General features: G+C 44.6%; 1 protein-coding gene across 1 annotated transcript in view; it reads left to right on the forward strand.

The window, feature by feature from the left end:
- GLI2 (GLI family zinc finger 2) overlaps positions 1–18,257 on the forward strand; it is a 519,949-nt gene that overhangs the window by 462,921 nt on the left and 38,771 nt on the right. The window contains exons 9-10 of the mRNA XM_033946106.1: positions 3,306–3,437; positions 11,903–12,056. Of these exons, the coding sequence (XP_033801997.1) occupies positions 3,306–3,437; positions 11,903–12,056 (286 nt within the window). The remainder of the gene's footprint in view (positions 1–3,305; positions 3,438–11,902; positions 12,057–18,257) is intronic.

Raw genomic sequence — 18,257 nt, forward strand, 5'->3', positions numbered from 1 at the left:
CCTTCTCCAATTTGACCTCTCCGCAGCTTTCGACATTGTCCACCATGACATACTAATCCTCCAACTTTCTGAAATTGGCATAAATTCCACGGTCTTAGATTGGTTCTCAAAATTCTTACGGTCCCGTTCCTACCTCGTTAACATGAAGGGTTCCTCATCCTCCCCTTGGAAACCGATCTGCGGAGTCCCGCAGGGTTCACCTCTATCCCCGATTCTTTTCAATGTCTATATGTCCTCCCTGAAACTCCTCCAACTTTCCACCTCGGAGACACTTTACACCTACGCCGACGACATCCTCGTCCTTATTGAGACCGACTCTAACCTCACCAACCTCTCGGTTAACATCTCATCCTGTATAACAAGTCTACAATCCTGGGCCCTCACTGTTCAAATGAAACTAAATGAGGCCAAAACAAAACTACTTTGGCTCGGCCCGAAACTGGATCAGCTACCCTCCCACATCCCACTTTCCTCTGGCACCAATCTGCAGCTTGAGCACTCTAGCAAAGTTCTGGGAATCATCATTGACTCTACACTGTCCTTTAACGACCACATCAACTCCCTAGTAAAAAAATGCTTTTTCAATCTCCATATGCTAAGAAAAGTTAGATCCTGCTTCCACCAACAACATTTCGCCGTCCTTGTCCAATCCATCATTCTATCCCGACTCGATTACTGTAACTCCATCTTTCTAAGCCTAACAAAGAAACATCTTCTCAGACTTCAGCGGATTCAGAACACCGCAGCTAAACTAATCTTCGCAAAAGGCAAATTTGACCACGTCTCCCCGCTTCTGTCTAAGCTTCACTGGCTCCCAGTCTTCCTCAGGGTTCGCTACAAATGCGCTTGTCTTACCTTCAAATCTCTTCACGGCATCCTTCCTCCCCTCTTCCCACTATCTTGGCTCTCGAGCACTCACTCCACCAGATCCACTCAGAAATTCAAACTATCCTTCCCTTCTCTAATTGGCATCTCCCATACAGGAAAACATGGTACATCCCTCCTCTTCAGGATCACTGAGCTGTGGAACAGCTTTACAGCCCATCTTCGGAGTTCGACCTCCCTCCAACATTTCAGAAAACATCTGAAAACCTGGCTTTTCACCAAAATGTAACTACTCCCTCCCTCTCCATTATTCTATGTACCTCTTCCGTCCTTGTTCACCTTACCTCTCTCTCCTTCCATTGTAGTTCCTCCTCTTTATTTTTAATCCCTGTAAACCGTGTCGAGCTCCACTTCCGTGGAGATGACGCGGTATATAAACTTAAGGTTTAGTTTAGTTTAGTTTAGTTTGACTATCATAATTGCAAAAAAACAGGCGCGCGGCCTAGGAATACTCCTTGACTCCAACCTCTCGCTTTCCAACCATATCTCTCAGGTGGTATCTGAAAAATAAGAAACTACTTTTCTGAGTCTGACTTCACCCAGCTACTCTATGTCTTAGTACTCTTCTGCATGGATTACTGCAATGTGCTATCCAGTGGTCTCACGGCGAAGAACAAATGACATCCACAGTGTGTAAAAAAAATGCGGCAATCAGACTCTTAAAAAACCTCCGTGCCCGCAACCAGTCTCTATCATCGGCTCACTGGCTGCCTGTAGCCAAATGTGTCTTCAAGGGCCTGATGCTAGCATTCAGATGCTTGCACGACAAGTTGTGCATGTTCATCGGTGCGCTTAGCTGATATGCGAACACAACCTGATTAATTGGCCTAATTGGTGCTGATAATTGGCAAGTAACACCTCATAATTGACAATAATTGGCATGAACTAAAAGTTACACACACAACTTGGAAAATACAATTCTATGAGGAGAGTGTGGCGCAGTGTGGTTAGAGCTACAACGTCAGCACCCTGAGGTTGTGGGTTCAAACCCCGCTCTGCTCCTTGTGACCCTAGGCAAGTCACCCATTGCCCCAGGTACATTAGACAGATTGTGAGCCTACTGGGACAGACAGGAAAAACTACTTGAGTACCTGAATAAATTCATGTAAACCGTTCTGAGCTCTCCTGGGAAAACAATATAAAAAAAGCTTCAGCCTCTGATAACCAGAGCTGGTATTGTGACATCATAATGCCTCATTCCACCAATGCCTGAGAGCCAATGGCTTGATTGTGACATCACTGATGAGGCTGGCTCTTAGTCTTGATTGTCCTATACTTGACTCACTTTTATTACATTTTGATTTCTAGAGTAGCGCAGTGGTTAAAGTTACAGCCTCAGCACCTTTGAGGTTGTGGGTTCAAACCCACGCTGCTCCATGTGATCCTGGGCAAGCCACTTAATCCCCCCACTACCTCAGTACATTAGATAGATTGTGAGCCCACCAGGACAGACAGAGAAAAATGCTTGAGTACCTGAATAAATTCATGTAAACCATTCTGAGCTCCCCTGGGAAAACAGTATAAAAAAACTGAATAAATAAGTAATTTGAAAGCTTCAGCTTCTGATAACCAGAGCTGGTATTGTGATGTCATAATGCCTCATTCCACCAATGCCTAAGAGCCAACCTCATCAGTGATGTCACAGTGGCTTGATTGTCCTTTACTTGGCTCACTTTTACTACATTTTGATTTCTAGAATGGTGCAGTGGTTAAAGCTACAGCCTCCGCACCTTGAGGTTGTGGGTTCAAACCCACGCTACTCCTTGCGACCTGTACAAGTCATTTAATCCCCCCATTATCCCAGGTACATTAGATAGATTGTGAGCCCACCAGGACAGACAGGGAAAATGCTTGAAGTACCTGTATGTAAACCACTTTGAGTGTGATTGTAAAACTACAAAAAGGCGGTATACAAGTCCCAATCCTTTTATAAAAAGCATGCACCAGTTGCAGTTCGTGAATTCAAAAAGGGGGTATAGCCAGGGGTGGATTTTGGGCACTCCTAAGAGACGAGGGCATTGTTATAGAATATGCTTGATGTGTGCACAAATTATAGTGCAATTATTTAGGCCTGGTTTTAGCTGGCATTATGAGTGCGCCTAACTTATTCATCGCTAAATCCAATTCTATAAAGGGTACACACATCTTGTAGAATCACGCTAAGCACTGTTCTAGTTGGTGCCAATTCCTTGAGCACTATATATAGAATTAGGCGCAGAGGCCCTTTAGTTAGGCGCCCTAACGGTGCCATTTTTAATTGGTTTAATTGCCATCAATTGATGCGATAATTGATTGCATTGTTTAAAAGCAATTGAAATTGATACCAATGGTATGTAGGCACAAGGAATACTGTGCAGTAAGATGCCCGCTGTACCAGAGAACCTCCAAAACGGTGACCTAGTAAATCCTTGTCCCCACAGGAGCAGCTGACAGAGCTGAAGGAAGATCTAGACCGAGATGAATGCAAACAGGAGCCAGAGGTTATTTACGAGACAAACTGTCACTGGGAAGGCTGCGCAAAGGAGTTTGACACTCAGGAGCAATTGGTCCACGTAAGTCATTTCAGAAAGAGAATGGGTCTGGCCTGCTATAAACCAGTCAAGTGCCAGGCACTCAGGCAGAGCACCTGGGGGGAGAAACAAAGAGCGTTGGAGGTGAAAAAAATATAAAAATCCCTCGTTAACTTGCGTCGGATAAATGTGAATCCGGCTGTATTGTTTTTTCTTTGCTGAATTGTTACATTGCTTGCAAAGTGCAAAAAGTTAAAAGAATATAAAATGGATAATATAACGTAAATTTTTATTTCTAGAGGCAATCCCCGGGTTCCATTTTTGAAACCGTTCTTAAGTTGAATTTGTATGTAACTCGGAACATGCGTGTGTTTATGTTCTCCTGTACAGAATACAGTCTATAAAACCATTAAACATTAAAGCAACAGTCCTCAAATTAAAGTACTGTAGAAAAGAAAGGAGTTTTCACTTACCCCCTGTCCTGAGCCCTGCCTTCCTTCTCCTTAGCAGCCGTGTGCCTCCAGACCAGGCCTTTGTTTTCTTCTCCACTGCTCACCTGTGCCTCCACACCTTCCCTTCCTTCCCCCATGTCTTAGCATCTCTATCCTGTCTTTCCCTTCCATTTGTCCCTCCCCTTCATGATCTGGCATTTCCTCTTCTTCCTTTCCCTCTCTCCCTCCTTCCCCCAGGTCTAGCATCTCTGTCTCTTTCCCTTCCACCCATGCCTCAGCATCTCTCCCTCTCCCTAGTCTGGTATCTCCTTTCCTTTCTTCCTTCTTTTCCCTCCTTCTCTTCCTTCCCCATGGTCTGGTATCTCTCTTCTTCTCCTCTCCCATCCCTGTTTGTTATTCTCCCTCCCTCCCCTCCCTCCCTCTTTCTCCCCAATTGGGTGCAGCATTTTCTCCCCCTCCCTTCTCTCCTGGCACGACCCAACAGAAAGGAAGGAAAGGACGACACGGGGTATGTTGGGGCACAGAAGGGAGGAAGAATGTCACATTGGGACAGGAAAGCAGAAAGAGGGGCACATTGGCATAGGAAGGGAGAGGGAGGAAGAGGGGCACGTTGGCACAGGAAGGGAGAAGCAGGACCCTGGTATGAGTCTGACGTAAGTTGGACGTTCATAACCCGGGGACTGCCTGTATATCACAAAAGTCTTTTGGTTTTATGCAGTTTACTAAAGAGATAAAACTTGTATGCATCTTCTCTTAAATGCATTGTATATTCTTATTGTATGTACTATATATAATCTTTTCCCTCACTTAAATTGTAAATGTATAACTAGTTTGACTTCATGATTGCTTTATTATGTTCCTCAATTCCAACCACATTGTCTGTAACATAGTAACATAGTAGATGACGGCAGATAAAGACCCGAATGGTCCATCCAGTCTGCCCAACCTGATTCAATTTAAATTTTTTTTTTTTTTTTCTTCTTAGCTATTTCTGGGCGAGAATCCAAAGCTTTACCCGGTACTGTGCTTTGGGTTCCAACTGCCGAAATCTCTGTTAAGACTTACTCCAGCCCATCTACACCCTCCCAGCCATTGAAGCCCTCCCCTGCCCATCCTCCTCCAAACGGCCATACACAGACGCAGACCGTACAAGTCTGCCCAGTAACTGGCCTAGTTCAATCTTTAATATTATTTTCTGATTCTAAATCTTCTGTGTTCATCCCACGCTTCTTTGAACTCAGTCACAGTTTTACTCTCCACCACCTCTCTCGGGAGCGCATTCCAGGCATCCACCACCCTCTCCGTAAAGTAGAATTTCCTAACATTGCCCCTGAATCTACCACCCCTCAACCTCAAATTATGTCCTCTGGTTTTACCATTTTCCTTTCTCTGGAAAAGATTTTGTTCTACGTTAATACCCTTTAAGTATTTGAACGTCTGAATCATATCTCCCCTGTCTCTCCTTTCCTCTAGGGTATACATATTGAGGGCTTCCAGTCTCTCCTCATACGTCTTCTGGCGCAAGCCTCCTATCATTTTCGTCGCCCTCCTCTGGACCGCCTCAAGTCTTCTTACGTCTTTCGCCAGATACGGTCTCCAAAACTGAACACAATACTCCAAGTGGGGCCTCACCAATGACCTGTACAGGGGCATCAACACCTTCTTCCTTCTACTGACTACGCCTCTCTTATACAGCCCAGAATCCTTCTGGCAGCAGCCACTGCCTTGTCACACTGTTTTTTTCGCCTTTAGATCTTCGGACACTATCACCCCAAGGTCCCTCTCCCCGTCCGTGCATATCAGCTTCTCTCCTCCCAGCATATACGGTTCCTTCCTATTATTAATCCCCAAATGCATTACTCTGCATTTCTTTGCATTGAATTTTAGTTGCCAGGCATTAGACCATTCCTCTAACTTTTGCAGATCCTTTTTCATATTTTCCACTCCCTCTTCGGTGTCTACTCTGTTACAAATCTTGGTATCATCTGCAAAAAGGCACACTTTTCCTTCTAACCCTTCAGCAATGTCACTTACATACATATTGAACAGGATGGGCCCCAGCACCGAACCCTGAGGGACTCCACTAGTCACCTTTCCTTCCTTCGAGCGACTTCCATTAACCACCACCCTCTGGCGTCTGTCCGACAGCCAGTTTCTGACCCAGTTCACCACTTTGGGTCCTAACTTCAGCCCTTCAAGTTTGTTCAACAGCCTCCTATGAGGAACTGTATCAAAGGCTTTGCTGAAATCCAAGTAAATTACATCTAGCATATGTCCTCGATCCAGCTCTCTGGTCACCCAATCAAAAAATTCAATCAGGTTCGTTTGGCACGATTTACCTTTTGTAAAGCCATGTTGCCTCGGATCCTGTAACCCATTAGATTCAAGGAAATACACTATCCTTTCTTTCAGCAACACTTCCATTATTTTTCCAACAACTGAAGTGAGGCTCACCGGCCTGTAGTTTCCTGCTTCATCCCTGTGACCACTTTTATGAATAGGGACCACATCCGCTCTCCTCCAATCCCCAGGAATCACTCCCGTCTCCAGAGATTTGTTGAACAAGTCTTTAATAGGACTCGCCAGAACCTCTCTGAGCTCCCTTAGTATCCTGGGATGTATCCCGTCTGGTCCCATCGCTTTGTCCACCTCAGTTTTTCAAGTTGCTCATAAACACCCTCCTCCGTGAACGGCGCAGAATCTACTCCATTTTCTCGTGTAACTTTGCCAGACAATCTCGATCCTTCTCCAGGATTTTCTTCTGTGAACACAGAACAGAAGTATTTGTTTAGCACATTTGCTTTCTCCTCATCACTCTCCACATATTTGTTCCCAGCATCTTTTAGCCTAGCAATTCCATTTTTTATCTTCCTCCTTTCACTAATATATCTGAAAAAATTTTTATCTCCCTTTTTTACATTTTTAGCCATTTGTTCTTCCGCCTGTGCCTTCGCCATACGTATCTCTCTCTTGGCTTCTTTCAGTTTCACCCTGTAGTCCTTTCTGCTCTCCTCTTCTTGGGTTTTTTTATATTTCATGAACGCCAACTCTTTCGCCTTTATTTTCTCAGCCACTAGGTTGGAGAACCATATCGGCTTCCTTTTTCTCTTGTTTTTATTGATTTTCTTCACATAAAGGTCCGTAGCCATTTTTATCGCTCCTTTCAGCTTAGACCACTGTCTTTCCACTTCTCTTATGTCCTCCCATCCTAACAGCTCTTTCTTCAGGTACTTTCCCATTGCATTAAAGTCCGTACGTTTGAAATCTAGGACTTTAAGTATCGTGCGGGCCCGCTCTCCACTTTAGCCGTTATATCAAACCAAACCGTTTGATGATCGCTACTACCCAGGTGAGCACCCACTCGAACATTAGAGATACTCTCTCCATTTGTGAGGACCAGATCCAATATCGCTTTTTCCCTTGTGGATTCCGTCACCATTTGTCTGAGCAGAGCCTCTTGAAAGGCATCCACAATCTCCCTACTTCTTTCCGATTCCGCAGACGGAACATTCCAGTCCGCATCCGGCAGGTTGAAATCTCCCAACAGCAGAACCTCCTCTTTCCTTCCAAACTTTTGGATATCCACAATCAGATCCTTATCAATTTGCTGCGATTGAGTCGGAGGTCTGTAGACTACACCCACGTAGATAGAAGTTCCATCTTCTCTTTTCAGAGCAATCCATATCGCTTCTTCCTCTCCCCAGGTCCCTTGCATTTCGGTCGCTTGGATATTGATCTTTACATAGAGAGCTACTCCTCCACCTTTATGACCATCTCTGTCCTTCCTAAAAAGATTATATAGATGTACTTCATCTAACTATTGTGAACCGCCTAGAACTCCCTGGGTATGGCGGTATACCAAAATAAAATCAGTTATTTTGTCTTTTTTTGTGCAATACAATTATCATATACAGTATACTCAAATATAAACTGAGGTAACCTCTTTTCTTCCAAAAAAGAGGGGGGGGGGGAACGGTTGACTCAAGAATAAACCAAGGGTTTATATAGGCACTGGTGGTCCAGTGGTGATCCGGGACAGGAGCAATCCCTTCTTGTCTTGTCCCAGCTGGTTCTGCACCCCTGCCCTTCCCTGACACTTTGCATGCCTCTCCTGGGCTTGCCTTGAGGCCTGGTGAGTCCGGTGGTAATACAAGAAGCAGACGAGATGTCTAAAAACAACCAGTTACTTTATTAAAACCAGTAATCAAATCTTGTAAAAGTCTATATGGTTTGATATCAATCATAGATGACAAGTCTGTCTATGAAAGTCACAAATCTGTAAATATGGACCTATCTTAATAAGACAGTTCTGAGTCGTCCCAATGAAGTAGGCCGCTGTCTAGGCCTACCTCACAATGGAGACCTCACACACTATATACTGGTTTCAATAAGTATATGTTTATTAGCAAATCAGTAACAGCTTACAGAAGTAAATGATTCAGTATATAGAGTAACAGACTGTGATCTTCAGGCCTGAGGATCCTCTGATGTCTGTTCTGTTACTTCTGCTTATAGGCCTTGTTTTATACATTTCTTGGTGGTCAATACCACGTTGGCCTAAATCACATGATACATCTTTATTGGTTATTTTCTTACACGTCATTATACAGGTAGATTCATTTATTGGCCTATACAGTTGTGTCATGTTATACGTCTGTTCAGTTTACCGTAAGGCCTAACCTTTTCCCGCAAATGCCCTTTTCCCTTACCATATAAGCAATTCCGAGTCTCCAACCCCTCCCTGCTATGGTATCACAACATATTTCTGGCATATGTTGCTAGCTGATAATTCTTGCGATTTCTGTTTTCTGATCATGAGCTGTGTTCATCTTTGCATAATATCCGGCTAGGTGCAGCCTTGATGCCAGGCATTAGAAGTAAGTTCTGCTTCTCATAAGTTTTGCTTATACTGTAGCTAACTTAGAAACAGGGTTTTTTCCAATCATTAGATGCCTGATTAGATGCCTGCTGGTAAATGGTTTGTGAAATATCTTTTACAGTTAATATACTGACTTATCAGTTGCTGAAGGAGGGGGGGGGGTTTCAGTGAGCTCTGGTCATGTTCTTCGCCTTTGATATTATCCAAAGGACTTATCCTGCTTCACCTGTTTTATACAAGGACTTACAAGGATTTCATACCAGAACTTTCCATGCTTTTCTTTCTTCTCTCCATCTTCCTTTCCCTCTCACCAACTAGGTTCCCAGTTTCGGCACCCAAGGATTCCTTCTTCAGGGGATTCTAAGAACACTGTTTTAGGCAAAAGGGTTGTTTAATCGTGTAAAAATACACAGTAGCTCAACCGTTACGTGACGGCATCTCCCACGGTGAAAATAGCATTTTTTGGCATGATTTTCACTATGGGAGACGCCGTCACGTAACAATATTTTGGACATCTGGCGGGTTCGGCTTTTGAAAATAGACATTTCTCTGCTTCCTAATGTGGATGTTTAGCAGGAAACGCACAAATTAGACTTTAGACATCCTGTTCGAAAACGGCCCTCAATATGAATTTTTACTTAAGACAGTGGAGGGTTAAGTGACTTTCCTACGTTCACAAGGACCAGCACTGGGATTTAAACCAGACTCTATCCCAGGGGTGGCCCAACATCCGTCCTCGAGTGCCGCAACCCAGATGGGTTTTCAGGATTTCCCCAATGAATATGCATGAGATCTATTTGCATGCACTGCCTCCATGAACAGATCTCATGCATGTTCTCTTAGGCTTCCGTGGCTGGCGTCATGATTGTCGTTGTTTTCTGGGTCTCGCCGTATCCGGGTAGTTAGAACCGACGTTTCAGCCATCGTGCTGTGGCTTTCTTCAAGGTATGCTCAGGTGAAAAGCAGAGACAATAGAAACTGGAGTGCTGGGAGTGTGGGGTCAGAACAGCAATCAGTCCAGCCAAATATTAAATCCTCCCCCCCCCTAACTGAAGACTGGTAGAACAGTCAACAAGCAAGCCAGCAGCTAAACATCAAGAAAGTGGGGGGGTCTCAGCACATGCTAAAAGCCTGCTATGTCCTTGCCTCCTCCAACGTAGATTTCCTGTTATGAAGTGGGCAGAGACGTAGCAGCCTCAGCCTCCTACCCTCACTACGCCACTGCTGACCAGCTAAGCTTAGTGGGCAAGTCAGACCACCTACATAGCAGTCCTATCTTTGCCCATTATAGCTTAACTGGTCAACACTGAATACGATTTAACTGGTTAAGTTATAGCTGGTCAAAAAAACCCTAGATCTTCAAATACCGGTCACTGGAAACAGCCCTGCAATGAATTTCTGGCTCACTACTGACTGTGGGATTTAGGCAGGTTGCCTCCCACAGTCTAAATATGGAACCCAATGGGCCTGATTCTATAAATGGGGCCTAACTACACCAAACATTTAGGCATTTATAGCAGTGGTTCCCAACCCTATCCTGGAGGACCACCAGGCCAGTCGGGTTTTCAAGATAACCTTAATGAATTTGCATGGAGCAGGTTTGCATGCCTGTCATTTCCATTATATGCAAATCTCTCTCATGCATATTTATTAGGGCTAGCCTGAAAATCCGATTGGCCTGTTGGTCCTCCAGGACAGGGTTAGGAACCACTGATTTATAGAATCACACCTAGCAGTGCCTAGGTGTGCTTAGGCATCACTAGGCATCCTAGAGCAGTGGTTCCCAACCCTGTCCTGGAGGACCACCAGGCCAGTCGGGTTTTCAGGATAGCCCTAATGAATATGCATGGAGCAGATTTGCATGCCTGGCACCTCCATTATATGCAGATCTCTCTCATGCATATTCATTAGGATTATCCTGAAAACCCAACTGGCCTGGTGGTCCTCCAGGACAGAGTTGGGAACCACTGTCTTTATGGCTCCAGAAAAAGGAGGGCGGATTGAGATATCCAGGTTTTACTTCCATTGCTTTCCGTAGAAGTAAAACCTGGATATCTAAATCTGCCCACTTTTTTTTCTGGAGCCATATGGTAACCCTAATAGGTAGGCGCCGGTATAGAGGCACCTAACTCTGATGCTTAGCGACACCTGTGTTCTCTGCCCCTAACCACGCCTTGACAGCCGTCACTAGGCATCGCGCTGATATCCACGCACAATCTAAATTGATCGTTAAGATAATGTTGTTGTTTTTTTAATCAGGTTTTTTGGGGGCGTGGTCAATTATCACATCATTTAAACCAATTAAAAAATAATTAAGTTGTGCACAGAACTAAGGTGTCACTAGGCGTCAATGATTAGAGCGCCGTTTATAGAATCGGGCCCAGTGTTCCTACAGAAACTGTTAGTGGATCTTAAGAGATTATTTGATGGGTATTATTAATAACAAGAATTCTTTCTCTTTCTCTCTTTCGCTTTCTTTTTCTCTCTCTCTTTTTCTCTCTTTGTCTCTCTTTCTTTTTCTCTTTCTTTCTCTCTCTTTCTCTCTCTTTTTCTCTCTCTCTTTCTCTCATTATCTCTCTCTCTCTCTTTCTTTCTCTCTCTCTCTCTTTCATTATCTCTCTTTCTTTTTCTCTCTCTCTCTTTCTTTCTTTCTCTCTCTTTTTTTCTCTCTTTCTTTCTTTCTTTCTCTCTCTCTCTCTTTCTTTCTTTCTCTCTCTTTCTCTCTATCTTTCTCTTTCTTTCTCTCTTTCTTTTTCTTTCATTATCTCTTTCTTTCTTTCTCTTTTTCTTTCTTTCTTTCTCTTTCTCTTTCTCTCTCTTTCTCTTTCTTTCTCTCTTTCTTTCTTTTTCTTTCTTTTTCTTTCTCTCTTTCTCTTTCTTTCTCTTTCTTTCTCTTTCTTTCTCTCTTTTTCTTTCTCTCTTTCATTATCTCTTTCTTTCTTTCTCTTTTTCTTTCTCTCTCTTTCTTTCTTTCTCTTTCTCTTTCTCTCTTTCTTTCTCTCTTTTCTCTTTCTTTCTCTCTTTCTCTTTTCTCTCTTTCTTTCTCTCTTTTCTCTTTCTTTCTCTCTTTCTTTCTTTTTCTTTCTCTCTCTCTTTCTTTCTTTCTTTCTCTCTTTCTCTTTCTTTCTCTCTCTTTCTTTCTCTCTCTCTCCCTGTTTCTTTTTTTGTTTCACTAGCATATCAACAATGACCATATCCACGGAGAGAAGAAGGAGTTTGTGTGTCGCTGGAAGGACTGCTCACGAGAGCAGAAGCCGTTCAAGGCTCAGTACATGTTGGTGGTTCACATGAGGAGACATACTGGGGAAAAGCCACACAAGTGCACTGTAAGCTATTAGCAGCTCCCATCTGTGCAAATCAGCAAACTGAGCTCAAACACATGAGAGGGGATGTGCCCTTACTTCACTGCTTTCCAGCAACCAGCAGGAAAAAAAACCAGAGCAAGGCGCTTCACTTATTGCAGGTTACCTCCCTTGGGACAGCGAAGTTAAGGAGTAATGCTGTATTTTTTTTTTTTTTAATCTCTGTGGGTTCGTATTACCAGTACAAAGGGCTTTTGTACCTCTTTGCACTTGGAATATAATGTCGATTTCCAACCTGGCTACAGATTTATACCTGAAGAGTTATGCGCATGAATCAAATTAGGCAGTCTTGGTAAGTGCAGGCCTGGTGAGGCACTGCAATGATAAAATACCCTGTTAGCAAGCAGAATAAAAACCAGTCGCATTGTTCGGGCTTCTGCATGGCTTCACTTCAGATTTGCATCCATTAGATTGTTTTAATGCCCCCAGAATCTATCACATGTCATTGCTGTTTATTTTTATGTTTCAAAGAATTATCGGCGAAGTCAGCTCCTCGACATTGTTTATTAAACCATCTGCTGTTAATTTCCAGGCTAGAAATTAGAATGAGATAAAAAGTACCAGCCTAGTGGTTAGAGCGAAAGCCTCGGCACCTTGAGTTTGTGGGTTCAAATCCCATGCTGCTTCTTGTGACCCTGGGCAAGTCACTCAATCCTCCATTGAACCAGGTATGTTAAATAGATTGTGAGTCTACCAGGACAGATCAGGAAAATGCTTGAGTACCTGATTGTAAACCGCTTAGATAACCTTGATAGGTGGTATGTAAATACCTAAAATAAATTTAAAAATAGTCCCATAGAGATTCTAGAGCCCAGTTTGTGAAACAACTCTGCCTTAGGCACATAGAAACATGATGGCAGATAAAGCCCAAATAGCCCCATCCAATCTGTCCTTCCACTTATCTCCTCTTCCTATTGGCTAAGGCTCTTTACACCTGCATTGTGAGGTCATACAACTTTATGGTTATAGAAACATGATGGCAGATAAAGGCCAAATGGCCCATCCAGTCTCCCCATCCGCAGCATCCACTATCTCCTCATCTCCCTATTGGCTGAGGCTCTTAACACTTGCATTGTGAGGTCATAGTGCTTTATGGTTATAGAAACATGATGGCAGATAAAGGCCAAATGGCCCATCCAGTCTCCCCATCCGCAGCATCCACTATCTCCTCCTCTTCCTATTGGCTAAGGCTCTTTACACCTGCATTGTGAGGTCATAGAACTTTATGGTTATAGAAACATGATGGCAGATAAAGGCCAAATGGCCCATCCAGTCTTCCCCATCCGCAGCATCCACTATCTCTTCCTCTCCCTATGGCTAAGGCTCTTTACACCTGCATTGTGAGGTCATAGAGTTTTATGGCTAAAGAAACATAGAGGGCAGATAAAGGCCAAATGGCCCATCTAGCCTGCCACACAAGAAGAATAGTGTTCTGCTAATAGACTGGATACTTTTGCATCTGCAGTATGGGGGCAATTCTAGAAAGTGGTGCTTAATTGAGATGCCCCAAAGGGGCAACTCCATAAGGCATATTTTATAGAACATTCATGCAAAGCCGCTTTGCACCAAAACGTAGGTGCAACAGCTTATGACATATCAATGGCAGATTTAAGTTGCCAGGCCTAAGTTTGCCTTGCAATGCTCGCAAAGGATAGTATTCTATAAGTTGTGTGCATTACTAGGGAGAACGCCCATGACTCGCCATACTCTTCCCGTGAGTACAAGAAAACAGATAAGCTCCACTAACCTCCACAGTGGCACAAGAAGGAGAATAAATGTCCACAGCAGCCTTATTAACCACCACAAATGATCCTACAGAATGCCCAACATGGATGCGTTTTGCCATCGAGGAGCTGCGTCAGGGGACAAATAGTACACAAGTGGTGTTTAAAAAGCAGTTTCACCAACATGATTGAAATGGTGTTCCTCCTCACAAGTCTTTCTACTGAATGCTGCTTTTACTATTTGTCCCTGACGCAGCCCCTAAATGGGGTGTGATAACATGGCCGTGGACATTCGTGGTGGTTAATTGAAGCCGATTTGCACATTTTTCTTCTTTTTGATCTGCTTCTTTGGGGGGCCTCTCATGAGTTCGCCTTCCTCGGAGTTAAGGCCATGATATTCAGATTGTGGGAGGCAGCCCGGCTATCTCTCAGGGTCAGTGGCAGTCCTGGATATTCAATGTTGGGACCGTATCAGCCATTAGTGGCGTAGTGAGGGGGTGGGGTGTCCACCCTGGACACCATCTTGGTGGGGTGATGACACCTCTCCTTCTCTCCGCCACCCCGTTCCTCCCCACCTCTGTCCACCACGCCTTCACGTCCCCACCTTCTAGCTTTTTGCCAGCACGAGCAGGCAGCTCCAACCTGAGGCTCGTGCCAGCCTTGGCTCTCCCTCTGATGTCACTTCCTGGTCGCGGGAACCAGGAAGTGATATCAGAGGGAGAGCCGAGGCCGGCGTGGGCAGCAAGTTGGAGATGCCTGCTCGCACTGGGGAAGTTAAAGAGGTATGAGGGAAGGGAAAGGGTGCACGTACCGCGGGGGGTGCCATCGCTCCGGGCGCCTCCCACCCTCGCTTAGCCACTGACTGGCATTGAATTTCCAGGGTAAGTTCACCACTGCAGCTGATATTCTGTGGCTGGCCAGCTAAGACCTTAGCATTCAAAGATAGATCTGCTTTTTAGGTGGGTTTATTTGGTCAAGTGCCTTAGCCGGCAAGCTGTTGAATATTGGCAATGACCAGTTATGTCACCGGGCTATCTGCCAACGTGGATATCCAGTGGAAAATGGCCAGCTGTCCTCCCCTGAATATCAGCAGATAGCGGCTGCTGTTTGTGTTGTTTGGCCGGCCAGGAACTGTTCCTCGCCTGCCAAATCGCGCTGAACATTGGCCTATAAGCAACTTAAGCACACTTGTTATATACTAGTACTTAGGAAGGAATTTAATAAAAATTCAGCATTAAGGCCCAAATTCTGTAACCAGTGTCACGATCAGCGGCTCTGCCTCTAAAATCGTTGCGACGGCGCCTGGGTAAAGAATTGCGCCTCCGGTAAAGTTAGGCACCGGAAACGTGGAGGAGGATTTTCCCGGCCTACATTTACAGGTGCCTGCCTATGATGCGACTCGTGCCTATGGAGGCGCTTTAAGCCGCCTGACACCACTTCCGGCATTAGCCATGCCCACAGTGGCATTCGGCGGCCTAAAGCGCCTCTGTAAATGTGATTCTGGCGCAAGTGGGCACCTTAAAACTCGGTTAAAACGTTATTGAATGGCGTTTTTAACTGAGTTTAGGTGCCTACCGGCGCCTAAAAATCCGCACGGGTTTGAGAATCTGGGCCTAAGCGTTATTCTAGAAAGAGCACTTGCCCTCTATAGAATAGTGATTGCTGTGGATCCCATACCTAAGTTTTGGGCACTTGATTCAATGTCGTAGTAAGGGTGGGCAGGAGGGGCTGATTGCCCCGGGCGCTAGCGCGTCTCCGCCTCTGCTCTTCCCATTTACCTCTTGAAATGTTCACCGGCTTGAGCAACATCTTCCACCTCCTGTTCGGCTGCCTTTTCATGAAGAGATTCACTCAAAGCTGTTTAACAATAAATTGAATAGTACAGTGGTGCCTCACACAACGAACTTAATTGGTTCCAGGAGCAAGTTTGTTATGCAAAAAGTTTGTTATGTGAAACGCGTTTTCCCATAACAATACATGTTAAAAAAAATAATTCGTTCTGTAGCATAAAATATGCTAAGATGACATAAAAAAAGATAAATTTTTTGTTATTATTTTTATTTAGATTCATCTAAAAACATAATTGTTTTTTAAAACAACACATCACCTTTCACCTGTCTGTCCTTAATCCAAATTGCTAATAGCCTCTCCATTTCCTCGTGGATTGAAGACCTATGTTTTTCATGAAATAGTTTTGATACTCCTTTGGCTACTTTGGCTGATTTTATTGCATCCTTATTTGTCAAAATGGTGAAAATGGTGGTTTTGCTGAGGCCAAACTCTTTGACGAGGTCACACTGTTTTACCCCACATTCACTCCTTCTAATTATTTCCCGTTTAATTTCAACAGAAATCACCTTCCTGCTTTTTTTAGAAGCCATGATATACTGTATAAACAATAGAACATAAGAACATAAGAAGTTGCCTCCACTGGGTCAGACCGAGGTCCATCTCGCCCAGCGGTCCGCTCCCGCGGCGGCCCATCAGGTCTGCGACCTGTGAAGTGGTTTCTGACCACTTTTATAACCTACCTCAAGTTCTATCTGTACCCCTCTATCCCTTTATCCTCCAGGAACCTATCCAAACCCTTCTTGAACCCCTGTACAGAGTTCTGGCCTATCACTTCCTCCGGAAGCGCGTTCCATGTGTCCACCACCCTCTGCGTAAAAAAGAATTTTCTAGCATTTGTTCTAAACCTGTCCCCTTTCAATTTCTCCGAGTGACCCCTAGTGCTTGTGGCTCCCCTCAGTTTGAAGAATCTGTCCTTATTTACTCTCTCTATGCCCTTAAGGATTTTGAAGGTTTCTATCATGTCCCCTCTAAGTCTCCTCTTCTCCAGGGAGAACAGCCCCAGCATTTTTAACCTGTCAGCGTATGGAAAATTTTCCATACCTTTTATCAGCTTAGTTGCCCTCCTCTGCACTCCCTCGAGTACCGCCATGTCCTTCTTGAGATACGGCGACCAGTATTGAACACAGTACTCCAGGTGCGGGCGCACCATTGCGCGATACAGCGGCATGATGACTTCCTTCGTCCGGGTTGTGATACCCTTTTTGATGATGCCCAGCATTCTGTTTGCTTTCTTTGAGGCTGTCGCACATTGCGCCGATGGTTTCAGTGATGAGTCGACCATCACCCCCAAGTCCCTTTCCCGGTTACTCACCCCTAGCAGTGTTCCCCCCATTTTGTAGTTGAACATCGGGTTCTTTTTCCCTACATGCATGACCTTGCATTTCTCCACGTTAAAACTCATTTGCCACTTTTTTGCCCAGTCTTCCAGTCTCGTTAGGTCCTTTTGTAGGTCTTCACAGTCTTCCGTGTTTCTAACCCTGCTGCAGAGTTTGGTGTCATCAGCAAATTTGATAACCTCACATTTTGTCCCCGTTTCCAGATCGTTAATAAATATATTGAATTAGTAGAGGTCCCAGCACCGACCCCTGCGGAACTCCGCTCGTGACCCATTCGCAATCTGAGTATTGGCCCTTGACTCCAACCCTCTGTTCCTGCCCGCTAGCCAGTGTTTGATCCATCGGTTAGATATCCCCTTTTTACAGTGAGAGGGGCAGAGTCTCAGCGGCAAAAACTGGGAACTTAACTGTTCATTTTTTTTTTTTCTAGCATCGGGGAAGCGGCGGAGAGTAGCTCCGCCCCCCCAATGCATCAGCAGTAGGCGCCGGGCCCCTGCGAGCCGACGGTCCGCCACTGCACAGGGAGCCAGGCGGAGAGAGGGCAGTAAGCGCAGTGCCCTGCGCGGAAGGATGCAGCTCGGGCGGACTTCGTTGTGTGAAACGATAGTTCGTTGTAGGAAGCAAGACCTGAAGTTCGTTGTGCGCAGCGTTCGCTGTGCGAGGCGTTCGTTATGCGAGGCACCACTGTAATCGGGTTCTGTGAAGTATTTTCCCTCTCTGTCCCAGCAGGGTCACAATCTTAAAGGGGCAACGGAGGGTTATGGTGGCTTGCCCAGGGTCACAAGGAGCAGGCTGGTGTTGAACTCACAACCTCAGGGTGCTGAATATCGTACTTAACCCTATACGTGAGATAGCTGTCTGCATAAATCAGATTTTCAATGCTGATGACGGGACATGATCCGACATTGAATATCTGGAAATAACGCTGGCAGTGGGTAGAAAATCGCTCTACTGTCACTGGCTGAATATTGACTCCTAAACCTACAATGTCAAATTAAAATTAAATCCACAAATCTTTTTGAAAAGGTGCAATTCATATTACAGCCTTCTGGGCTACACTGAATATACAATAATCCAAAATTTCTACACAGAAAAGTCATGAAACGAGTGAGAGAAGAGCACTAGAGGAAAACAGCACTGATAAGGTCCTCCTTTTTAAGTAGCACAAAAGAGAGAAATGTCAGTGATAACAGGACTACTTTTTTTTTTTTTTTAATAATCTTTATTCATTTTAAAATAATTTCAATAGTGAAGAAT

Source organism: Geotrypetes seraphini, chromosome 5 (assembly GCF_902459505.1).
Source record: "Geotrypetes seraphini chromosome 5, aGeoSer1.1, whole genome shotgun sequence".
NCBI lineage: Eukaryota > Metazoa > Chordata > Amphibia > Gymnophiona > Dermophiidae > Geotrypetes > Geotrypetes seraphini.